Source organism: Protopterus annectens, chromosome 6.part0 (genome assembly GCF_019279795.1).
Source record: "Protopterus annectens isolate FY-2018-M chromosome 6.part0, PAN1.0, whole genome shotgun sequence".
Lineage (NCBI taxonomy): Eukaryota > Metazoa > Chordata > Ceratodontiformes > Protopteridae > Protopterus > Protopterus annectens.
The window spans coordinates 815,415,528-815,442,806 of record NC_056737.1 but is presented as its reverse complement, the minus strand read 5'-3'; the positions used below and the strand labels follow the sequence as shown (position 1 = coordinate 815,442,806).

Sequence of the window (27,279 nt, the reverse complement as noted above, 5' to 3'; positions counted from 1 at the left end):
TAATCATTATTGTGCTAATGCTGTCAAATGTTTGCCTCCTTTCCACAAAAATCACATTGATCCAGATCTTTCAAATTTTGGCAACACCTTTGCCATTCTTTTAGCTAGTATAGATATAAATACTTTACAATCATGGTTTAAAATTGAAACGAGGCTGCATGAAACTGGGTCTAATTGGGTTTTTACTGTCTCTAGGTATTACAGCCACCACAGTTTTCTTCCAAGATATTGGTGTTTCCCCATCTTTTAAAATACTGTTAAACAAAATTCCAGATCTTGATCACTTCCTTCCCTCCTAACTTCTAAACTTCCACAGGACTAGCATCTGTTTCTGGAGACTTTCCTGTAGACTGATTATACATCACCATTTTTATCTCATCTCCTCCTATCTTAACTGTTGATTGTTGAGCCTTATCTACCTCTAACATTGGCATAATTAAGTCTTTCATAAAAATTTCCATTTGTGCTCTTTCTTGATTTCCACATTTCCTCTATTCATGCAAAGTTTCATACAATTTCCAAAATATATTTAATATTGCTATAGGATCTGTAGTTATTTTTCTTGTTATAGGCTCCCTAAGTTTGGCGACAACCCTTTCTACTCTCTGTTGCCTAAGTCATAGTATTTTGCTAAACATTTTAGTGTTTTGGAGTTATCAAAAAAAAAAAAAACAGCAATCTTTCTAAACTCATAGATATTACCCAGATACTGCCTTATTTTCTCTTTATCATTTTGCAGTTATGCCTCTTCTTGTTCTGTTTGACTCCCCTTATTCTGCAATACTTTAACCTCTGTAAACCACTCTAAGTAATCCCCATTTCTTCTTAACCACATTTCTTTCTGTTTTATTTCTACCCTATTTTTAAACTCCATTTTCATTTTATCCCACTCACTAGCTATAACGTCTGAATGATTCTAACATTCCTAATAGCTCTCAAATAATTTTCACTACCCATACCTTAAATTCCTCTCTTTTTATCACTTAGGTGGGAAAGCACCAAAGTCTCATTTTTACTTCATTATCATGCATTTTTTCTTAGTTTTTATTGTTGCATGATCTAAAATAGTTGTTGGATGTGTATCAAATCTTTCAATTAAATGCACATGTTCCTATGAAATATAATTTCTGTCTAGTCTCAAGTATAGCTTCAAACAGCAGAGTCCTTTGCTACTCAGTTCAACACTCATTTTATCCAGTCAGTTCTATTACTAATCAATGACTACCTCAATTCACCCCCTCTGACTTTCATCTATTCTTGAAAGCAACACACTGTCTTTTAGTTTTCATCCCATCCCAACATCAACTGTAAAAAATGACTAGCCAAATTAAAAACAACAACTTCAGCTGTCAATAACCTTCCCAGTGAGTTCCTCAAAATAGTTGCAGAAACACTGGCCTTTCCTGTCTCCATTCTGATCAGCTGGTCAATAACTGAAAACTATGTCCCATCCATCTGGAAAAATCCATTATTATACTCCTTCACAAAGGAAGTAGTTCAACAGAGTTAACAAATTATAGGCCTACTGCTATCCTTTCATCCCTCTCAAAAATCCTTGAGAAATGTATTCACTCTCAACTTATGAAACATATAACCAAACATAGCCTCCTATCCAATGCCCAGCACGGTTTCAGGCCCAACCACAGTATTACTAACCTCCTCAACTTCACCAACATAGTAAACAATACAGAAGTGAGGGCAACCTTGTTTCTTCACTTTTCCTTTAAAGTTCCAAAGCATTTGACACAGTGCCCCACCAAACGCTCCTCTGAACTTGAAGTTCTAGGTCTCACTTACCTCTCTCTGTCCTAGATTCAGAGTTATTTATGCAAATTATCAGCAGGCAATCAAATGGTAGCAAAACCTTTCAACACTGGTGTTCTCCAAGAGTCAATACTCAGCCTCCTTCTTCTTAATATTTTTATAAATAAACTTCATATCGCTACAACACTTGCCACTCTTCTACAATACATCAGTGATTCAACCCCTTATCTCCTCTGTCCCATCAATAACAAAATTACAGAAAATCAGTCAAAAGTCTTTTAGTGACATTGAAATATGGCTAAAAAAGTTCAACTTTCTGCTTAATGTAATAATAATAAAAAAAAAACAAGCTTAAGCTATTTACTGCAAAACAACACCTTAACCAGAAACACACACTTCATATTTCCTCAAATAATGCCAAAATAGAAACCATAAACCAAACTAAACTACTCCGAATCACAATAGATGGCAGCCTCATATATGATCATGACTTACTTTATTCCATCAGGAAAACTCACCAAAAACTCGTCTCCATCTGTAAGGCCAAACACTTCCTGACAGAGCAAGCAAGGACTACCTTAGCAGTAGCATACCTCCTTCCTTCTCTGTTATATTCTTCCCCTAGTCTTACAAACATCAGCACTATGTATAAAACTAAACCAGTCTCCTGTTACTACAAAACAGCTAAATTTACAACCAACTAACCTTACAAAACACACCACTTCTCTCCATTAAAACAATTAAACTGGGTGGAGCTCCCAAACTGTTTGACATAATTACAACTAATCATTGTCTACAGCCTACAACCTGTTGTACTCTCCAGACAAATGCCCAGCATTACAAAATACTCCACTGTACTATTCACCCACTAGAGACCTTCGCTCTAGCAATATACTCTTGCTATATATCAATAAGACATTTAACAATGCTACTCCCATTATGTGTCGAAACACTGAAATGAAATCCCCACACAGTTAAAATAGAAAGAAAACTTAAATAGTTTCAAATTTTTGCTTAAGCAGCACCTCTACCAAAGATGTCTCTATTCTTCTTGCTCACCTAGCAAGCCTTACTCGGGTTACTTTTCTCCAACTCGTACAGCCATTTTGCTTCCCATTCATTTGTACCGTATTGCTCCTCCTGATACTGCACTGATTTCCTAAACTCTTCCTCTTCCTCCGACACCCCACTACTAACTACAATTCCTCTTCTGTTCATTTATCCTCCTGCTCGTTTCCATTCTTTCTTCTTTCAGTTCTCTGTTATCATCAGTGTTTGAGCTACTTGTTTGCCTGTCAACTATTACTAACCTCAAAAACACCCCAGTTTGATCTTCTCCCTGCAGCCACCATGCTAGAAATATATTACCTATTATTGTATTGTATTTTCTAGTCAATAATTAGCCAATATATGTTAATTTCTCTCTTGTTTTTGTGTGAAATTGCTATGTTCATGTAAGAAATATTTAAAATCATGTAAATAAGCTGCTGTGCAAATGTTTTACTGTGCAATTATAAATGTGCACCATGTATAAGGGGGTATTTACATTTAAACCAGTTAATCAGAGTGTGAAAATGGTAGCCATTTCTGGTTTGTAATGCAGAAACCAAGAAATATTAGTGAAAAGATGGGAGGAGTACATTAGGAAGGAGAGTGTATATATATATATATATATATATATATATATATATATATATATATATATATATATATATATATATATATATATTTTTTTTTTAACTGTTTTTAAAGAATTACTCCTAAAAACTTTAAGTATGGGACTTCCTTGATCATGATGTTATCATGTGTGGAGTCCAGAGACTTGTTTTGATTGGTTGGTTCATTATCTTTTACTGGATATTTGAGAGAGAGAGAGAGAGAGAGAGATGTGGGTGGAGTGGAGCCAACTTTAGGAGAGAATAGCACTGCTTTACTTTTACAGGCTTTGACATGTGAATCGTTATTGTTCAGCTATGCTTAGAGTGGCAGAAAGCATGTTTGCAGTTTTGAGATGACCAGGTGAGGTATGTTACTTGATAAAATAATAGATGTCTGATCTGTATTCTGTTATGAATTTTTAATTTCTAGTGTTAATGTCTATTTTTTTTTGTTTGTTTTTTGTTTTTGCAGAGAGTGTACCAAGCACCAAACCTTGAGCTACACCAGTACTGACTGCAACACTGAAAGAAATAGTGGTGTCTCAATTCACTGTTTTTGTTAAATTACTTAAATAGTCTAATAACTTTCATATAGCACTTTGTATAAATCCAGAATTGCCCAGGACAGCAAACTGTTTTGAGCTTGAAACAGTGCCAAAGGATTTAAATGGGTCCAGAAGGGCTTAACCAGCATACTTCCTGTTGTCAGACTCTTTGTGTGTGTATTTAAAAAGGTTAATACCTTTTTTACCTGTGCTAGTTTTCAACATATTAGTCAACCTATCCACCAAAATCTCAGTGGGGTGGAGTGGATTGTGGTCAATTCTCTTCTGTCTTGAGGGTCCCAGCTACATACTTTTCCTGAAGATGATTTGTTAAGTTTTAAGAATTTGGCTCGGTTCTCCTGCCTGCCTAGTTGTTTCTCCACCTTAGCCTCTTACCTTTTCTCCCTTTTTTTTCCTGAGCCTGCTGAACCAATAGAAAAAAGGTATTAACAAACACCCACCCTCAAAGCACAACTGTAACACCAAACCTCCAAATGCTGTCATGTGTTACTAGTAAGCTCATCCCTGCTGACAGCTCCATTTGCAAGTTCATTATTAAGTAAACAATTTCTTTTTATTGTTATGACCTTCTGGTCCTTAGTGTTACTTCACTGCAAGAACTGCATAACTACAGACCAGCATTACTGCATGTTGGGTCATCAAGTCACCAGTACTAGTAGGAGCTATGGGATTACCAGCTCCACTTCTTTAAAGATAGTGCAACAAAAGATGTTTTCTCTAGTACGTACAAATGATCAGGTTTAAAGGGCTACTAAACCTTCATTCCTCTCATACTATTCGAAGCAGATCTTGTCACTGCATATCTTATCTGCTCCTATCATGTGCTCTTAATTATTTGAGAGTACTGGGAGGGCTGCAGTCCTGATTTCTGAAGTTTTCCTTTGAAAACTACAAACAAAGGCATATCTTATAGATTCATAGGTATGCATTAGACTATTGATCTGTGAGGATCTTAAGAAACCTAGCCTTGCATTTCACTGGTAGTTTTTAGCCTTATATTTTTGCATGCAAATAACCCAGAGATGGGCTCAATAAGGATACGTTAACGTTAGGACATTTAAACATTTCTCATATCCATAAGGGACAGGGGTGCTAAACTGAGGGTGAATTTTCTGTTATCCATCCATTTGTCCAAATTATATTTGAATAAAACAGGGTTCCATTCACGTAGTCGAACTTTTACATGTTCGAACCACATATGGTTGAGACCATACATTTGAATTTGTAAAAGTTCGAGCGTTTGAATGGAAGTCTCTGTAAGCGGAGGTTTCCATTCACTTCAATGTAGTGCGATCTCTGAGTTGGTATATTTAAGTGTGGGGGGTGTGGGGGGGTGCAGGTGGGCTTGCCCCCCTGCTTACAACAAGTTATTGTTTTGTGCTTTGTGTTTTTTTTTTTTTTGCATAGTTGAAGTTCTGTAACTTCGAACTTAATGGTTCGACCATTAGGTGTTTGAGTTACGGAACTTCGACTATCTAATATAGACCCAATAAAACATTCTGTATGGTACAGACCTATCCTTCCAACATGTTCTGTTGAATATGCAAAAGGCTGAGATATCTTGAGTGGTTTTTATGACACAATTGGATATGTGAATATGTAATTGGCCTGACAGAAAATGGCCTTTTAAAGCTCTATACACAAGGCAGAGGTCACCTCTCAATAGCCTGTATGATACTGAGAAAAGGCTTTGAGACAGTCTGTATAGTTTTTAATATTTAGGCCCCTGATTTTTTTTTTTTGTTTGTGAAAAAGTATTGTGGTCATTTCAGCATTATACCCAGTGACTGGCTTATTAGTGCCAAGTACAATGGAACACCTACATCTCTGGATATGGATGCAATACCTTTCACTATAAGCTGTGCAATGAAAGGGGGTGTCTTTACAACTGTAGATATGTGATGATTTTTTAGATTTTGCAAGTCATAATTAAATCCCTCCTCTTGAACCTTCTGTCTTTTGTGTATATAGTAAGTTGTTAAATGGACTAACCATCGAATGGCACATCATTGAAAGCAAACCATCGAACGTCCCTTTCAAACGTGCACTTCATTAAACCTGTGTGACAGGGAAAGTAACTAGTTGGCCAACACTTCCCCATCTCACAAATGGTAGTATGTCAAACCCCCCCAACTATATTTACTAACTCTGAACTCACACTAGAGTGGGGAAAAGTGAGATGGGGAAGTGTTGGCTAACTACTTACTTTCCCCGTCTCACAGGTTTGATGAAGTGCATGATCAAGCAATGAACATTCGATAGTTTGCTTTCAATGATGTGCTGTTTGATGGTTAATCCATTCGATGATTAACCATAGACCCCTCTCGTTCCAGCTGATTACAACTTATATACCATTTTTAACCTCCTTATTTCTGCCCTCTTGTATTTCCTTAACTAGCCTCCTGCTGTATTATGTGGGATAAACCTTGAACTTATCCTTACCAAACCCTGAGTATACATGTGAATACCTGCCTGAACTAACTTTACTACCAGTCCTGAATAAATAAGTGCTACCTGTAAGGGATAACACTCGCTGACCTTGGATAAATTGCTGCTGAAAACTTCAATAAGGGAAGGTCATCTGTCATGGGACCCCTCACATGGAAACCAGTCAACTTAATTCTCTTACATGGCTGCTGCCCTGCAGTGAATTCCAGATATCCTGCCATGAATCAAATTATTTCCACAACTCCCTTACATTATCCTTTTAAAATATATATATAATAGCATTAGCTGTACCATAACAACTCATGTGGAATAAATACATCTGATAACATTAGTTATATCCCTAACCAGTTCATGTGGAATAATACACGATGTGCCTACATTAGTTATACCAGTAAGCAGTTCATTTGGAATAAATGCATGTGCTAACATTAGTTATACTACTAACCAGTCCATATGAAATAACCACATGATTTAACATTCATTACATTATTTAAAAAAAAAATAAAAATAAAATAAAAATAAAAAAATAAAATTATCTCATGCATAATAAATATATGTATTAACATTAGATCTGAAGTAGTTAACTTCATTTGATCAGCAACCTGTAGGCTACGTCTCCGATACAGATCCGAGCCGGCAGCACACCAAGCTAAAGATCCAAGCTCCAAGCTCCACCCCTTACCCATACTTCCCTGCAACCTCTTTCCAATCCTCAGATCTCATTTGCCGTGGCTTTGCCAAGCACGGGATTCCTCGAGCTCCAAGCGAGTTAAGTATTTTGCAGTTTTAAAGCTAAAACTTTGGGTTCTTAGTTATGTGTGTGTGTGTGTGTGTGTGTGTGTGTGTGTGTGTGTGTGTGTGTGTGTGTGTGTGTGTGTGTATATGTGTGTAGTATTTTTCTCTTGGGATAGATATTCCTTTTCTTATTACCTTCTCTATATCCCCCTTATTCTTCGTAGCTCTATCACCAGTAGGCCCCTTTCTCTTCAGGTGTGCGTGTGAGTGTGTGGTATGGCTGACAGCCAAAAACTTACTTTTTCTAAGTGCACTGAGTGTGGCCATAAGCTGTCGCCAGCGGATGGTCACACTCAGTGCGTTCTTTGCTTGGGGGTGGCCCATCTTTCCACAGGCTGCCAAATTTGTGCAGCCTTTAACCCCCGGGCTTTGAGAGACAGGAAGAATAAGCTGATTCTGGCGAGCCTTCTACCCGCCGAATCAGCTTCTTCTTCCTCCTCTCCCTCAGTAGGTAGCGACAACCGTGGCTGCAGATGCCCAACCATCTGGTCCTCCTCCCCTGGCTGGGACTCACCCTCCAACCTCGTCCCAGGGAGATCAAGAGGTGAAAAAAGACAGGAAAGAGAGAAGGGAGAGAGAGAAAGAGAGAGAAAGGGACAGAGATAGAAGCCATAAGCGGCGGGCCAAATTGAACCCTCGGCCCCTCCCATCAGGGTTCTCCCTTCCCCATCGAGGACTTTCAAACCTTCCTCCCCACGGCTCCGTTCTCCATGCTTTTCTCCGGAGCTGGAGGAGGAGGTCCGAACATCTTCAAGGTCGTCTCGTCAGCTTCAGCGGCCTCGTCCAGATCTACTAGAAGCCTCTCGGAGGCAGATATGGACCGGATAATGCATCACTTTTTACAGACTCAGCTGCAGATGGGAGTGTTGCTGCACCCCCCCCTCTGGGGGGAGTTCAGCTCCACTGCTTGCCCTGATAGCTCTTTCTCCGATCCACTACTGGGTTTCGGAGTCTTCGGATCCGAGGAGTCAGGGAGTCGGCGCCAATGGTTATCTCTACCTCGACGCCGGCCATGCCCTCGAGCCTATCAGATCCTTTTTTGGATCTGAGCTCTCGGAGCCGAGAGCCGGGCATCAGATCCGAGGGGGCGAGTGTGTCTTCAGCTCCATTGTGGTCAGAGCACACCATCCACTTGGATCTGAGAGCTTCGCCTCTGACTCCGATCCCTTCATCGGATCCGAGGGTGCTGGCCACCTGTCTTAGAGTGGCTGATTCCCCTTTGGCATTCAATGTTGTGGAGAGGGTTCTCTCTACAGGATCGATACCCCTCACTCTGTTATCAGGATCCGCCCCCACTCTCTTGCAGCTCGGTTTGTCCTCCATCATCCAGACCCAGGGACAGCCTGTATCATTGATGCCCCAGCCAGTTCCTCTGGAGGAATACGAATCTGTTGGTGAACCCCCCTCGGACAGTCCCCCTGAGAAGATTCCACACAAACACCTGTGCAAAAGGAGGCACTTGGACTCCCCTGAGTCCCTTACTGAGGATACCGATTTGGAGGAAGGGGAAGGTTCCCCCAAGTCACCCTCCGACGACATCTCCTTCGGAGACATTATGGAAATGCTCTGCCAAAGGGGGGGTGGTCTGCCAAAAAGCCTTCCTCGGACGAGTCGGTATTCCTGGAGGCGTTCGACACAGGCCCATCTACCTCTTGGGTGTCCCCCCTGCTGACCCTCTGGTCGACCTGATTACCACCAGGGTGTGGAAGGAACCGGATACTGTAGAGCCCTTCCCCAGGAGGCCAGACAAGATTTTGAGCCCACCTTCAGACAAAGCTTCATGGAGCAAGGGTTCCCCGGTAGATGCCATGGTGGTGGCGGCGGCCACCAAAAAGGAACTAGCCCAGGACAGTTCCTCAGTCCATCCCCCTGACAAGGAGTCACAGGCAATTGACTGTATTGGAAAGTGGATGTGTGCTTCAGCTACCTTCTCTATTAGGGTGCTGAATTACTTGACCCATGTTATTAGACTGCAGTGGGACCTGGTTAAAGAGAATGCTGAGTCACCCCCAGAGTCCATGTTGGCCAAGGATAAACAGACTTTCCCGGCACGTATGGCCACTTTCAAATCAGTGTCAAATACATCTATGCGGCTACTCTCCCATGCCATAGAAGGAGCCGCTAGAGCTAGTGAGTCCGGTATCAGCTTAAGGAGTCATGCCTGGCTTCTGCTTTGTGATTTCTCAGAACCTTTCAAGGCATCCTTCGTGAATGCACCCTTTGATGGTTCTACCCTGTTCAGGAAGACCGTCCGGGAGATGCTGGTCCAGAGCGAGAAAGACGGGAAAACGCTGACAGCCATTGGAATCCGCTTCTCTACCCCTCAAAGGTCCTTCTCCAGGAACCAGTGAGGGCAGAAGAAGATGTGGTTCCAGAAATCTCAGCAGGCCCGGAATGCTCAGGATTCCTCCTCCCCCAGAGGCAGAGGGGCACAAGGTGGACGCAGGCCCAGAGTCAGAGGGGGTCCAAAGAACTTCGGGTCATGGGAACCTTTTTCCGACCAATCCACGCAGCAGCCCTGAGGGGTTGCCTGACTGCTCCCCTCTGGAGGCAGTCGGAGGACATTTCTCGAGGCACCTGGCTCAATGGGAGTCCATCACGACAGATCACTGGGTGCTTCAGATAATATCCAGAGGCTATTCAATCCCCTTCATAAACAAGCCCACTTACTCAAGGCACCTCCCAGATGTTCCACCCACTCAAAGGGAGGCTGCGGCTTTGGAAATAGAAAAGCTGTTAGAAAAAAGAGCCATCCAGCATGTGCCCCCAGACCAGTCTGGATCAGGCATCTACTCCAGGTTCTTTTTGGTGCCAAAAAAGACGGGGGACTTAAGGCCGATTCTCGACCTGTCAACAATGAACCTCTTCATTGCCAAGGAGAAATTCCAGATGGTCACATTCCAATCCGTCCTGCCCCTCTTGCAGGAGGAGGACTGGATTTGCTCCATAGACCTCAAGGATGCTTACTACCATATACTCATGGACAGATGGTCTAGGAAGTTTCTCCACTTTCGGCTAGGAGCCAGTCATTACCAGTTCAGGGTCCTACCCTTTGGTCTCACCACAGCCCCCAGGGTGTTCACCAAGGTCATGGCCGTTGTAGCGGCCCACCTGAGGCTCCAGGGCATACAGGTCTTCCTGTACCTAGATGACTGACTCCTCACCGCCCCCACCAGGTGTCTACTCTCTCTAGCCAGGGACTTCTTCCTCCGTTTATCACCCCAGTTGGGGATCACCATAAATGTCAAGAAGTCATTCCTTCAACCTGTTCAGGTTATAGACTTTATAGGGGCCAGGATAGATTCCCTTCAGGTGAAGGCTTTCCTAACGCCAGACAGACTTCACAGCATGAATCTACATGTACTAGCTCTTCTTCAGTCTCCTGCTCCCCCAGCAGAGTTAGTCTTGAGAGCTTTGGGTTCCATGGTGACAGCAATCAATTTGATCCCTTACGCTCGCCTACACATGAGGGTTTTACAGTGGACTTTGCAAGTCCAGTGGTCCATTCTACATCATCCACTAAACTTGCCGATCCCCCTCAGCAGGGTTTGCAGGAACTCCCTCATGTGGTGGCTCCAATCCCGAGACCTTCAGGAAGGACGACCATTTGTTATGCCCCTACCCCAGGCCACAGTGACCACGGACGCCTCCCGCCTAGGGTGGGGGGGCATTGTGCGTGCAGAACTGTCCAAGGCACGTGGACTCATACAGAGATTGTTCTGTATATAAATGTACTGGAGATGAGGGCGGTCCTTTTAGCATTGCAGGCCCTTCATGCCTTCCTTCCTCTGGGGACTATTGCGATCCAGTCAGATAATATGTCAGTGGTCTGATATATCAACAAACAGGGGGGAACCAGGTCCTACCCTCTTTGCAGCGAGGCCATGAGAGTTTGGGAATGGGTGATCTCCACCAATCGCTTCCTGTTAGCGATGCACATTCTGGGTCGCTCCAACATTCTGGCAGAGAAATTGAGCAGAACTATTCTCTCCCCTTATGAGTGGTCTCTGAACTCTTCTGTAGTGGAACAGATCTTCCTCAAGTGGGGTCAGCCTTGCTGCGATCTCTTCACATCGCCTTCCAATGCAAAGTGCAGTGAGTTTTTCACTCTAATTCCTCCCTTAGGGGAAGCCCCCAGAGACGCTCTAGTCCATGCTTGGCTGCCCAGTCTTCTTTATGCGTATCCACCATTTCCGCTGATGACAACATTTTTGCAGAAAGCTCGTCGGTTGGGGAGCAAGATTATCCTCATAGTCCCATTCTGGCCTCGTTAAGTCTGGTTCCCCTGCCTACAGTCTCATCTCATAGCTCTTCACTGGATCTTGGATCCCATTCTGGATCTGATCTCTCACCCCACAGGAATGACCCCTCCGAATCTGGACGAGCTCAAGCTTGCAGCTTGGTTGATCCAGTTCCCTTAATTGCCAGGACTCCCGGTATCTCATCCCTAGTCAAGTCCATTCTGGTGGCGGTACATAAGCCCTCTACCAGGAAGATTTACAATAGTAAATGGAAAAGTTTTTTCCATTTGGGCTTCACATAAGAACTTGGATACTTTTACTGCTCCTATTCCAGCGGTTCTAGAATTCTTGTCTCATATTTTTCAGCAGGGGCCCAGTTCATCTACTGTAAAGGTTCAGCTGGCTGCTATTTCCCATTTTCATATTGGGGACAACTTTGGTTCTCTTGCTCCTACTAGAATTTGTAAGGCCTTTCTAAAAGGTACCTTTCTGTTGAGACCTCCTATCAGAAATTCATCCCCACTGTGGGACCTGACCTTAGTTCTTCAGGAGTTAGTATCACCTCCATTTGAACCTGCAGCTTCCATTGATCTGAAGTTCCTGTCATGGAAGACGGCTTTTTTGGTAGCCATTACCTCAGCCAGAAGAGAGTCGGAGCTTCAGGCTCTTTTTATCAAACCTCCATACCTTGTATTTCACAAGGACAGGGTATCTCTCAGGACTAACCCCTCTTTTCCTCCCAAAGTGGCTTCTGAGACGAACATTAATCAATCCATTAATTTGCCAGTTTTTTCCCCAATTACCAGAACAAGGGGGAGTATAAACTTAATTTACTGGATGTTCACAGACAGTTACATTTTTATTTACACAGGACGGCTGTCTTCCGTAAATCTGACCAACTTTTCATCTCCTTTGCAAAACCCTTTCTAGGGAAACTGATTTCTAAAGTAACTCTCACCAGATGGATTTTGAGTTGTATTATCATAGTTATAGAGAATCTGGCTTGTCAGCACCCATTTTCAATATTAGTACCCTAAATCTGGAATGCACTCCCTTATGAAATCACGTCTGTTTTTCCCTCACATCCAAGTTTCATAAGAGCATTCAAGAAACTGCTCATAAATGTGTGGGCTCATTGACACAACCATAGAAATGGTGTTAGATTTTATTATTACTACTGGCACAGATAGGTCTGAATGGATGAGCAGGAAAGTGTGTCCATCCGTTATGTTGCCCAGACCTGTGGTATTATGAAGTATTGTGAATATGATATTCTGTGTTTTTCTTAGTACCGTATTAATGCTATTTTTTTTTTATTTGTAATTAATTTGATTGTTTGAACCTTGAGGTAATGGAAATGAAGTGTCTGGCATGTGTAGTAGGATGTACACCATAGGCAGATGAAGAAATAAGGACATCAGATCAGAAGCTAAATTAGCCCCAGTTACAGAGACGATCAAGGAGAACAAATGATGGTGCTTCTGTCACATGTGCAGGAAAGCAGAAGATGATTTAATAAAAGTGATTTGAGAGAGACAAGAAGAAGGCAAGAGGAGATGAGGACATCCACCTACAAGATGGATGGATTGCAGGAGAGAAGACCTGAGACAGATGGGCATGACTGCTGAAGAAGGTAGCAAAATGGCTCTGAATCAAGAGGCTTTGCAACAGTAGATGCAATATCCTGACCTCATGTAAAAGGAGAAACAGATGTATGATAATGATGAAGATAATGATACATTTTGTACATTATATGATGAAGATAATGATACATTTTGTACATTATATGATGAAGATGATACATTTTGTACATTATATGATGAAGATAATGATACATTTTGTACATTATATGATGAAGATAATGATACATTTTGTACATTATATGATGAAGATAATGATACATTTTGTACATTGTTTTTTATTATGTAACAAGGTTGGAGAAAAGGGTTCTGTAGTTCAATTTACCTGCCTGAAACCTGAAACTAAAATAATTGTGTATTTTGTAAGTATTTTGCCACCTCATCCCTACAAAATACTCTTGATAGACTGCTTTGTATGGATTCATCAGTCTTTTCTCTGTAAATATGGGCCTCCCATTGTATTTTCAAGGTTGACAGTACAAATTCTGAAACTCTAAGGAATTAAGAGTGACTGGGGGAAATGTACACTAAGTCCAAAATTGCTGTACCATGGAGAATTCTCCCTTCTCTGAGGTACAGTGTATGGAAGGTGCAGCCTCCACAAGGGGGTGGGGCTTCCTCCCCTGCAAAAACACATTTAATGGATAACAGTGAGTTTTACCCTTCACTGTTTTACCTTCAGGAGCATTATTAGTATTATTATTGTTATCATGAATTATATGATTCTACAACTATCACGGTTGAGTCTCGAACTTCCAAAATGGTGACATAAATATAACTATATGTTCCATGCCACCTTAACTTACTTTATCTCCTTGTCTGATTGTATAACATTTTATCCCCCGATTTCCTTTCTAATCCACTACTTTTACTACAATTCACTTTAAGTATGCACTACTGTGGAACCTCCATCACTCAGAATTTGTTAAATGAAACAGAATTATCATATGGGATTTCTTTATAACGGAGCACTTTTAAGTAATACTGATTACTTGTATTCTGGAAGTCTCTTCCTCTGTAAGAAAAGTACAATTGAGAAAGACAAGAACTGCTCACTGATCCTGACTTTTTTTTAATAAATAATTTCTGTCAGCTTGCCTGACAGTTGGCTTAGAGTCTGGCAGTTATCTTACAGGATTAAGCAGCTGTTAACAAGTGGTTCCTGTGGTCCAGTGGTGCAAGGTTTGATTCACTGAGCCTCTGTGTCTTAACTGTGTGACTTTGAGCAATTCATTTAACCAGACATTGCTCACAGGGTGAGTCTGAAAAAAGGTCATTGGGGATCAGTGTACTACCCAGAAGACAAACACAAAATAAAGTAAAAGAAACTTTGCACAATGGTACTGTTGCTATTAGAAAAAAATGTGACTAACACTAACTATTAGGATATAAATCTTCCTCCCCAGGAACCTAACAATGACCTGCATTGGCAGGCTTCATGAATATATTTTCCAGTCCGTTTCAGGACAGACTTAAAACATAACCAGTCTACTGCTAACTCACTACCCAGGGATTTCTCCATGTACTTAATGCCATTACAAAATAATTATTTAGAAGCTACCCAGTTCCCTAACACTTCAGTCTGTACACCATACGACAGACACTGATAAAAGGGATTTCATGTATTCATTTACCTCTTTTTTCATATAGTATTATGTTAGCAATTGTTATAGCTCTACTGTCCTGCCATTGATTGATTTTGTTTTGCTGCATGTTAATTGTACCTTTGGCCTAGATCATAGCTGAATATGGTATATCTTAGATTAGTCCAGCTATCCAGTTAAATAATAAATAATAAGTGCAGCATTTTTCCTAAATTTTGAAAAGAAAGTTTCTTTCTTTATTTGTTTTAGCTTTGTTAACTGGGGAAGTGCACATTTCCCACTGGACTTATTTCACTCTCAGCCTGGGTATAAGTTCAGGTAAACAAGGTCTAGTTCCCATCTAATTTTGAAAACAGAATCCATACAAAATATTAATATATAAAATATAAAACATTGTCAAAAAGGCACTTCACAGCACTCTGAACTACTTGCAGACAGCACAATGCGTAGAACAGTAATTTAAAAATGTGCACACTACTGAAGTAAAATGTTAAACATCTTATGATGTAGATTTTTTAATTTATTTATGTCGATATAATGGCCCTTGATTAAGAAAGTAAAATCAGCAGTTGCCTTGTTTACCCTTAATTATATAAACATGAATATTAGTTATTAGTTAAACTGCAGATGTTTCTGTCTGAGTTATCTTAATTTTCTCATTTGCTATCTGAAAACAAAATATCTGATGTGTCTGAGTTTTAGAATACTCTGAGAAAATAAGATGTGGTTGCAAACAGAAATATACAAAATGTTTTTCTTTCTATGTATGTGCACCTGTGTGAGTGGAAACTGCTGGAACAGCCAGAAAGCCTTTTTTCCTGTTTTTTTTTTCTTTTGTTATTAAGCATGGCCTATATATCCACAAAGTGTCAAGGTATTTGGGTAGAGTGTTGCACTTTCACACATTTGAGTATATAGGTCTATAAAAAGCATACACACTAAGTGACAGCTGTTATTCAAACACAATAGTTGGTTTACTGAGCTTGGACAGTTGAAAAGTCTTTAATGGTCTATCAAAATGCATCTTCAGAACATTGTATAGCATTACTTGTTCTGTTGCCCTAGTACAGCAAAACCTAAATGTCAGTGGGTCAGGTGACAAACTGAAACATTTGGCCACACTGCAGAAAAGAAGATTCAGGAATTAGTTTCATGAGCACGCCATGGTGGTGCAGTGATTAGCGTTGTCGCCTCACAGCAAGAGGTTCTCTCGTTCGATTCTCGGCTGGAGCACCTTCTGTGTGGAGTCTGCATGTCCTCCCCGCGGTTGAATGACATTAAAGACATGCAGGTAGGTGCATGCGTGAATGGGTGTGCCTTCTTTGAAGGTTGGGCGACAGGATGGCAACTTGGCATCATAAAAACCCACTGCCATCATTAGCAGACCGGACTTCTGATGTGGCGACCCCTAACCGGGAAAAGCCAAAAGACATTACTTTACTCTCTGTATTGCCATATTAGCAGGATACAGGTAATGTAATGCATCCACCAGGAGGTTCAGAAATAGCTGTAATACCTCATAAGAGAGGAGCATCTTGGCTCACTTATTAAAGATTCCTCCTGAAAGTGCCAACATGCTGGGTTTAATGCTGACTTCTTGTTAGTGTGGTTATCATCATCATCATCATCTTTGTATCTGTATGGGTATTTATCTTTCCTTCCCTAAATACTGGTTGAGTGGTTTCTACTCTAAAATGTCATTCTATATTGTATTTCTCTTTTGGTCTGGACCATGTCAAGGGCTTTTTTTTTTTTGCTGGATAACTATTAAATAAAATACATATCAACTCTGATTTACATATATTGTGAAACTTAACAACTACCAACTAGTATTTGCTTTCTGCTCCTGAAGAAGTCACTGTGTATAGTAACCAGTATAAATAAGTATTGCCACTTATGCATACTTCTGATAGTAAACTGATTCATTATCCTGAGGCTTACTTTAGGTACAGTGTTCAGCTTTCTAGCACTCTTTTTTTCTACAAACAGACATTCAGTCATCTTTTTTTTAAATCTAACAATCAGTTTGTGTCTTTCGGCTTTTTCCAGTTGTGGGGTCGCCACAGCGGAACTCCAGTCCGCTAATGATTGGTAGTGGATTTTTACGTACCGGGTTACCAGCCCTGACGCACAACCTTCAACGAAGGCACACCCCATTCACGTATGCCTCCACACAGAAGACGCTCTAGCTGAGAATCGAACGAGACAATGTCTTGCTATGAGGCGACAACGCTACCGCAGCACCACCACCACAGCTAAATCTAACAATCAGTACTGGTCCAAATATGTTCTTGTTTGGTGGCTGTTAGTTTGTTAGTAAAGTAAAATTAACAGAAATGGTGTGACAGTAAATGGTATGTGCAACAGAATAAAGGCTTTATACTACGGATTATTTAATATAATGACACTACAGAAATGACAAAGCAAATGCCGATTATATTGCATCACCCCTCTACAGTAAAACTTTCATCGTTAGACTGACTGCATGGTATGCATACATCTCAACCTCTCAGTGCAAGAAATCTGGACAAAGCCAGAAAGAATGGGGGACAAAGGCCCACAAATAGAGACAGAGTTTAAATATTGTTCCAATCAACTTAGAAAGTTGTTACAATAACAGATTTTGCATTATTAAATATTTTCTGAAGGATATAAAGTCTGGAACTCAAATGACTGTCATTATTTAGCATTATTTAGTGACTTCAATCTTTAGTGATTTGCCAGAAAACCTCAAATTTTATGAGGAACAGACCAAATATATGAGGCAAAAATATGGACAGTTGAGAGGTATTATGGTAATTATAAATAATCAATGTATTGTACTGGTTATTGGCTTCCATAACTCTGTATAGAAACATAAATTTATTAAAAAATTACAGGACAGCATTTATCCAGATTCAGCAGTACAGCGTCAGTCTTGGCTCGTTTGCAAAGTCCAGGTTACACCCTCATAGTGATGATTATACTAGAAGAGATAACCAGTGGCTAGACGTGGGCATTTCATTTGTGTCATGCTCTGAAAACCTAACGGTGTGCTTTGGGGGATGTGGAAGAGCCCCTCCAAAATATAAAGCTTGGCTTCTTGGAAACCATGCTTGTTGACGTACGTGAAGTGAACTTTCAGCCCCGAGGTTCACTTCATGTTGAAATATTTAACACATAGAAGGGGAGCTCTGAGTGTGCGCTGATTGGGTCACAGAGAGCTGCAGCAGGTCTTGCTTTGGCAGCGGCTCTCTGGGAAGCAGCAGCAACACCTGCGCTCCGGCGTCCAAACCCATTGATTTTTGTGCCCAAGGAAAAGCGTCAGCCACATCCGGAGCTCGTTTAGGACTCTGCAGCAAATGCGACTACGGAGCTGCCATTATCATGGCGACGGACAGTAAGCAAATATATCATTTTATTGAAACGCACCGTTGCTTTAGCCAATACATAAATGAGCGTGATAAGGTTTTGGATGTGTACGTACAGAGACTGCTGTATTCATTTCTGCTGTTGTTATATTATGGAAAGGCTGTGTGTACATACATCGCCAGCCCTGCTGTTTGTAAAACAGTGCTGAAATACAAAAGCTCCGTTAGTTTGTCTCTGACCTAGATATATGTATACATTATGTAATTTATGGCCCTATTGTAATAGGTGGTGACCAGGTTTTATTATGGGGATAGCTGCTCGTGTAAATATTTATATATAAGCATAAACAACATGAACCCGCACATAGGGCAGCGTTAACACAAACAACTGTGCCATTCCTTTTGGCACAGGTGTACCGCTTCCTCCTACACTTCAGCCCCCGTATGCCGGCGTGTGTTTGACAGTACTGGAGCTGGTGGTGTAGATGTTTATTTCTATAGCTGTGATTAGGCAAGGCAGACAGAACCAGTGTTCCATTTCTGCAAACACCCCGGAAGAAAAAGAAGCATCTTAATTGCATGTGTGTGTGTTCAGAGTCGGAACCTGAGGTTATCTTCTCTGCTTAGTAACAGACAAAGCAGTTTGGGATGAGACGCAGTTCTAAACAGCAGGCACATTGTATAGGTACTGGGGGAGGGTGTGCAGTGTCCCCTACAACATGAAACGTCCAGAACTAAAACCAGCCGGAAAGGAAACATTGAGATGAGACTGGGATAAGTTAAAGAGGCGCTCAGTAGAAAAAGACATGGGGTGGGGTAGTAGAACGAAATACAAATTAGAGCTGATTCCATTGTAAAGTGCATCCACAGGAAAAAAGTCAGGAAATCAAAATATGCTGCGTACTGAAAAGTGTTAGGAACTTTTAGCAGAGGAAACAGCAGACAGACAGCCTACTATAGACTGATATCCTGTCCAGGATTAGGGCTGGAGCTACAAAGGAAGTATGGGTGGATGCAAAGGTAATGGAAGGAAAGTTAAGTCTTGCATAAGGAACCACTTTTTTTCAGTGAAGGCAGGGAGATCCTGAATCAGCCCACAAAAAGATTGCTAAAAGTTAGGTCAACAGCTGAACATATGTGAAGCCTGTCATACATGGAACATGAGGTAAGAAGAGTAAGGGGCAGGGATAAACAGATGCTTTGGGGGCAGGGGTTCCCATTAGATGGATAATTAGCCTTCCTTTATATGCTTAGTATGATGTTTGCTGTTATCCAGGAGGAGAGACCTCCTCTTGTTTCAGGAGTGGAGAAATGGTACACCTTTCAGGAGTTATGAAAATAAAAATAATATTCAAAGAACTTTAATAGCTTGGTTAAAATACTTTGCATAAATACAATTCCTGCAGTTGATGAAATGAACAGTTATTAATATGAGTTGTAAACACAGTTTTGTCAGCTAGACTTCAGTTGCAAAATTAGTCACAGACATCAGAAAGCAGAAATATTCATGACAGTGGGTATGCTGTCAATATAAAGATATGTACTAGACAGAGATGCATGGAATGAAAATATGTTTACATGCATTGGCCTGTACAGGATTAGCAGTTTTCCTATGTTCATTTATTTATTGTGACAATTGGTATTAGATGAAGTGTTTACATATGGTGATAGTCCTGTTTTGGCTTCTTGGTAATCTCTACATGTCAACCACATGAAACTGGAAACATTATAAAAATGACATAAGAAATATGTCGTGGAATGTCTCATCTTTTACAGTTTCTCTTTATGCTTGGAAATCCTTCTCAGAACTGATGAGGACAGTAGTGATTGTTTTCATCAAGTCATGTTAGACAAAACACAGTCTGACAAATATGATTTGTTGAAAATACTTTACTTTTATGCATGTTGCCATGACTTCACACTTTCTTAGCATGAGCAGGTATGGGATCAGGTGTACTAGGAGGGTGTGGTGGGGCTTTGCCTCCACATAAAACAATTTTCTTTTTCCTCTTCTTTTTTTGTCTAGTGCTGCTTCAAGTAATTATGTTTAACAAAGTTTGTTGGACATTTGACCATAAGCTGAGCAGTATAAATATAGATGTACTTTTACCTTAAAGCCACACACATATATATATATATATATATATATATATTATTTTATTTATTTATTGCTTGATTAGGTGCTGTTTTAAGTAATTACATTCACTGAAATAGCATTTGAGTTAAGTGCTGTTGGGATATTTGACCATAAACTGAGTCGCCTTGCATCATGCAGGTATATGATATGGGGTGTGCCTTTTGTCATAACACTTCTTGATTGTTTATAATTAGAACAGTTTGCAAGTGCTTCCTAATGTGCTAATTTTACCATTTTACTGTGCACATCATTTACAGAACTGTGTGCACATTGTTGTCTAAACAAATGCCTATTTGGTAAGCAGCTGTTTGGTTTGAGTCCATCTTTTGGATATATGTTGCTTTTTCTGATTCCATCTGCAATGTAATGAAGTTCTCCCACAAATTTACTTTATGTTTATGCAACTGCATTTGAACTTGTTCTTTAAATTCATTAATCCCTAGTGATTCATCCAGGTGTTTCGCTATGATCAACCAAATGATGCCTCATATAGTCTAATTTTCCATGTTCCTTTCTGAGTTAATAATTGTAAAATCATGTTACTTAGAAACTATCAAATGACAGCAGATTAAAGATTACAATTTGGACAGTGGCATAACTACCAATGATATTTGGCTGTTTTTAGAAAAGTTAGAGATATATCGAGTGAAGATAATGTACATAATTTAATTTGTCTTAGGTTCATAAGTAAGTACTAAGCTATTTGCCCTTGCAAGCCATTTTAAACAAGACAGTTTCCTTTTTGATGCTTGAGTTAACCTATCCCATGTGGATATAGATTGGCCTTACCCATTCCATGGTCAATAATTGTATATGACACCTAATGAGAATAACTGGAATGATACCATACTTAATCTGAGGGAACCCGTGCATAGGATAACAATGTTAATGTCATGATTTTGATACTTCTGCTAACATTCAAACAACCAAATAATATATACTGAATTGTCTGTTTTTATGTGGAACTCATAAATTAAACAGGAAATGGTGCTGAGGGTACATACATAGCTGGGAAGTTTACTGATAGATTAATAAGTTGTTTTATGTAATGTTACCATATTAATATTAACTTGTTTATTATAAATTGTAAAATTTAGTTTAAGACTTTGAGTGCAATAAATGATACCACTGTTAAAATTAGTTTGTGTTGGGCATTTCTGCTGTTTATAGTTTTATAGCAATGATTATGGTTCTAGAGGTACAAACACTTTTACTGAGAGTTTATAACCTGATTTTATAAAAAGTCTGAGGATGAAATACTTGAAGGTTAGAAAGTAACCTTTCAGGGACTCCTGTGTAGACAAAGAGTTAATACTATCAGTAATACCATTATTTGTAATAATGTAATGATATGCTGAAGTTGGTTATAAGTAACAAATTTTGCTAATTCACTTCTTTTTTCCTGAGAATGAACCTCTCACCACCGTCCTCAGTGACCTGTGATTTTATTTTGAGTAGCATAATAAAGTAGAAAATTTCATGATAGGTGGTTTAGAAATGACAAAATTTGTTGGAAGTGGTATGAGTAAAGCTGCTATTATTCTTTTATGTTTGTAGACACTTTCTTGTACGTTGCGTACTGTAATCCAGCAAAAGTACATGGTTGCTTCCATATTTTGTTATTTTAGCGTGGTGTATGTAGAAAACATCTCTTACTTTAACTGTGTGGTTTTTAATGTTTGTTGATAGTTCAGTAAACATTGTAGTATAGAAATTTGAACTTGCTAAACTACCTTTGGCTTTGAAGATATGGTCTATTTAGAGCTCTTATTCTGGTGGAGCAGATAGCTGTTATTCCTATATAAAATGTATTTAATGTCATTTGTTTACATTTCTTTTGTGAATGCTGGTTCAGTACATAGGGTACAGAATGAAGATTTATGAGGTAGGGCAGTCTAATTAATCATGTTTATATATGAATCTTGCAGCAGACATCTATTTCTGAGACATATTAAAATGATGAACTTTGTTGTTTACAGTTTTATTGGTGTCCTGATAATTCACATACTGCAACTGAAAAGTCAAGGAAAACTTTACTCATATGAATGTAGCTGTGACATTGATAGCCCAGTTGTCTGGAATTTTGTGGATAGTCGTGTGTCTTTTGTGAATATTAATATAATTCATATGCTTGTCTTACAAATGTAAGATAAATATATGTTATGTGTATATTAAACTATTGGTGCAGAAGTGTGTGTTGAACTGTATGTTATGCACTGAGCTTCAAGAATGTGTCCACAGTATACCCTACTGGAGAAGAACAGAAATGTTTATAAACTTTATACCTGTGCAAATGTGTGTTGTAGTAGTAGAAGCTGAAACATACAGAGTTAACTTGCAAAACTTCAAGAAAATGTGTGGAAATTGTTTTACGATTGTGTTATCTAAATTTCAGTGCAGCAAGCAGACACAATGTCTAGAGTTAGAGGTTTCCTATTGTCTTGAACGATAAATCATTACTAGGTTTCAAATGTAAAAGTGTTTTTATTGCTCTATGACTTCCTAGCAGCTGCACACTTCTGAGATATTTGTATTTTTGACCCAGAGGTGTTAAATTCTACATATCTGTTTAGCTTGGGAACTGAAGTCAGGTGACAAAGAGTGATGTCGTCTGAGCTAACTCAGCAATAATGTTGATTATTAATTTAAGAACTCTCTCAGAGAAAGTCTGTGCATTTTATATCTTGTCTTGGACATGGAAACCTCCTCAAATCAGCACTTGCCTTGCTAGTAGTAAGCAACCAGGGTACAGTAATTTGTCTTAGATATAGATAGGAATGTAATAAAGATTAGTTTAGATGTTTTCTGTATTTATTTGAGACTGTCCTACAATGTTGTTTTAGAAATATTTTCTGTGATTCTGAACTCTGCAGTTACTGTGTTTTTTGAGTATTGTCTTGTTATTTTATTATTTATTATTAAATATATTTAAACCCATCTTTGCGGTTGGTATTTGTGAGGCATATTTAAGCTCTTGGGTACTTGCATATGCATTTGGTGACATTGTACAGGCCACTCCTAAATAGCCTTGGTCTTGGTCACACTTACCATTTGGATAATAGTAACATTACACAGTAGGATTGGGCACCCTTTATAAGGGCCTTAGAGTAGCTGATAAGTAGTGGTTGGTGGCAGTGATAACTACCTTATAGTCTGGGCATAAGGGGGCATAACTAGTAAACCTGTGCCAGCCTTCCCCAGGAGTGCTTGTATGTTTGTACATAAATCAAATCTCAAAGTGTGTGTGTGTGTGTGTGTGTGTGTGTGTGTGTGTGTGTGTGTATGGGTGTGTCAGCTACTTGAACAGGGGCACGAAGCACTCGTTGGACAGCGAGAGTGCTGGAGGTTTTGGCTTGACCATTTGGCTGAGATCTTAACTCTATAGCTGTGCCAGTGGGAAGTCTTATTGGAAATCTGGAGAAAGAGACAGAAACCAGCCTCAGACTGACTGTGATCTCTGTGTGCTCTTAAGGGAAATTGTACTTTACTCTGTGTGTACTTGTCATTCTCCCATAGTGTACATCCCTCACTGGTGCCAGTGATAAGGATTGAGGCTCCTTGATTACTGGGCCTGTGCAGGGGTGTCACAGTAGCAATGAGTCAGAGTTTCACCTTATGATACAGACATAATAAACAGATACTGGATGTGGGCAATTAGCTGCAATATTTTATGTATTAGAATGTAGGGCTTTTGAAAGTTGTAAACAGTTTTGTGGTGTTTAGAGCTTATATATGCGCTTTTTTTCCTCTCATTCTGTCTGTGATCTGCATTGCATCACTTCTCCAGTAACTGACTGACATCTTTCCAGTTTTCCAGTAACTGACAGAGATGTTTTAATGGTGGAAATTCCTAAAATGAAAGCAGACCCAACGGGCTGAAAATGGAGATGTTTTTACAAAGGCTTATTCAAAATAGTTCTCAGTGATTTACTTCCTGTGTAAACCTTGCAGTCATACCTCTCAACTTCTAAGTGCAAGAAATCTGGACAAAACAAAAAATAATGGGGGAAAGGCCAAAAATAGGGACACGTTTCAAATATTGCTCTTATAAGCTTAGAAAGTTGCTAGAATAACAGGTTTTGCTGTATCATGCATTTTCTGAGGGATATGCAGTCTGAAACTCAAATGTCTGTCATTATTTAGTGACTTCAGTCATCAATGATTTGCCAGAAAATCACAAATTTTATGTGGAACAGACCAAAACTAGCAGATAAAAATCTGTCCATTCTGTGAAAATCTGGACAGTTGAGAGCTAGGCATGCAGATAGTGCAGAAGATTAAGGCTCTGAGCTGTTAAGGAACTACTTCATGTAGTCAGGGGTATAGGGTTTGATTCTTTCCACCTCCACTTGCCTACTGTGTGACACTGAGCCAGCCCCTTGAACAGATAGTACTCTTTCTTCACCCCTCAAAAGAGGCTTATTCAGTTAACAAATGTGGAAAAAATATTTATAGACTATCTGTTACCTTAAACAAAACATAAGAGGTAATTACAATGCAAAAGTTGATTGATAAGATCTCTGCAGTTACAGAGTTAGAAAGAACTATATGGAGTGGTACCCAAGAATTATTTTCAAATATCTGTTAAAAGTTTGTGTTTCTAAGAAGCTATCAAAACAGCCCCTGGGACACTAGACCTACAAAAAAGAAAGCAAATAAACTCAAAACACTGTACCATTCATCATTTTAGCAGAACACCTCATCCCTTGACTCAGGAGCTGGAGCAAGTTGAATATACCCTGTTGCATTTATCAGTGGTCCCTTAAATAGTTTTCTGATTGGCTATTAGAGTTTCTCATTAGCAGTTATATTAATTATTCTGCTTTGTGCACCATTGCGCTGCATTTCTCTGGGCTGCAATAAGCTGCACAGTAATGCTCCTGCTGCCTTCTGATTGTGCTTTACATTACCATATTTTACCTGAAACCAGTCATTACAAGATCAAGGAAGCAATTATTTTATTTTTGTTTACTGTATTGAGGAACTGTGCTGTTAATTTTTCTTGATTTTCTTACTGCTTTCTGTGCCACTTGTCTACTGTTTCATTTGGAGCACTTAGAAATAATGTTAAATATTCCAAATAGATATTCTCTTGTGAAAGAAGGTGCTGCCAGCACAACTAGCTGGAATTTTGTAAATAATTATGTCATTTGTGAATATCAAACTGATTTATGCAAGATGCTGATGTTACAAATGTATTAGAACTGTATGTCACATGTATATCAACAAGATGCTATTTCACAGGTTTTAAGGCAGCCAGAGACACAAAGTGTGTACTAGGAAGGTTTCTGTTTTATCTTTGGGGTGAACTAATTACTACTCTGGAAGCATGGAGGTATGAAGTTGTTTTGTGACTTCCAGCACCCGCCAAACATCTGAGCAAAAGTCCTTGCGTGTGCATTTTGTACAGATAAGTGCTAAGTCCTGCCAGCTTACAGCAGTGGAGGATTTGCATGGGAACTAAAAAGTCAGATGATCAGCAGTGATGTCATTCTGCAGGCTATCTCAGAAGTAATATTTTAGATATTATTTTGAGAAGTCTCTTAGTGAGACAGAGCATTCTGTTTTCTGTCTTGGGTCTGACAACAGGAAGAATGATTCACCACATTATCTGCCTTGCTCTGTCAATTAAGTAGGGAATAGTAACTCTCTTAGATACAGACAGGAATATAGTGAAGCTTAGTTTAGGTATTGCTTTTCTTTATTTGTCTTTGCTTGTCCTTCAGTGTTATTTTAAATATTTCCTGTGTTTTGAACTTTGATGTCACTCTGAATATATACTTAGTATTTTCTTGTTCTTTTATTATTTATTATTAAATATATGTAAACCTTTCATTGTGGCTGATCTTTGTAGAGGTATTTAAGTTTGGCGAGTACCTTGCTGTTGGTCAAACTAACATTTGTATTAATATTAATTCCACTCAGTAAAATTGGACACCTTTGTTAAGGGCCTTAAAGTAGCTGGCAAGAGGTTCTGGTGGCAGTGATAACTACCTTATAGTCTGGACAAGAGGGGCATAGCTAGTAAACCAGTGCCAGCCTTTCCTAGGTGTGTATGTGTGCAAATCAAATCTCAAAGAGTGTGTGTGTGTCAGCTACTTGGACAGGGACACAAAGCACTGGTTGGACAGAGAGAGTGTTGGAGGACTTGGTTTGGAACCCTGGCAAAGGACTCAACGCTATAGCTGTGCCAGTGGGGAGTCTTATTGGAGATCTGGAGAAAGAGAGAGGAACGAGCCCAGGACTGACTGTAGTCTCTGTGTGCTCTTAACAGTAATTGCACGTGATGCAGAGAGCTGCATCTGGAAATACTGTGCATGTACCCGTTACCCTCCTAGTTAACATCCCCCACTGGTGCCAGTGGTGAGGATTGAGGCATCTTGATTACTGGTCCAGTGGTGGGTCATCACATATTGATTGGCAGTGGTGGGATATCCACGTCACATATTGGTGGGCAGTGGTGGGATCACTACATCACATATTGAGATTTAGTGGTCTGGATATTGAACTCCTGTAGCCTGTAAACAGTGGTCACTAAAGAAGGTGTTTGTACTGTCAATCAGACAAAGTGAACATTCAGAGTTTCATGTCACAATAGTTTTATTTTTTTTTGTTAGCTTAGTTAGTCAGAGAGAGCAGACAAGGATGTCAGCAGAGGATTATGGTGAGCTAACAAGGAGCCAGTTGGCTGAGATGGGCCAAGCCAAAGGACTGGTGAATGCCAACCTGTCTAAAGGGGAAATTAATGCAGCCTTAGTCCCAGCTGCATCACAGCATCTATATTACATAATCGAAGTTTTAAAAGTTCGAACGTCATATGGTTGACATCATATGATTGAACTTTTAAAAGTTCAAAAATGTTATAAGAAAAAAATAAACCAAAGAAAGAACCTACCTGAATGGTTTAATCAGGGGGCAAGCCCCCCCTGCACCCCCCACAGGTGGGGCTGCACCCCCCCCCAATTGCTCTTTAAATATACCAACTCCGAGATTGCACTACAGTGCAGAAAAGGGAAATCTTCCCATTCGGGACTGTACGGAGATCTCCGTTGAAATGTTCAAACTTTTAAAATTTT

The 27,279-nt window shown here is 39.8% G+C and overlaps 1 protein-coding gene across 2 annotated transcripts in view; it reads left to right on the top strand.

Moving 5' to 3' along the window:
• The first annotated feature begins 17,712 nt into the window (after positions 1–17,712).
• Positions 17,713–27,279, top strand: part of SYT16 (synaptotagmin 16) — a 1,077,368-nt gene continuing 1,067,801 nt past the window's right edge. For both annotated transcript variants that reach the window (XM_044074491.1, XM_044074490.1), the window contains exon 1: positions 17,713–18,095. In XM_044074491.1, the coding sequence (XP_043930426.1) occupies positions 18,083–18,095 (13 nt within the window). In that variant the 5' untranslated portion in view covers positions 17,713–18,082. The remainder of the gene's footprint in view (positions 18,096–27,279) is intronic.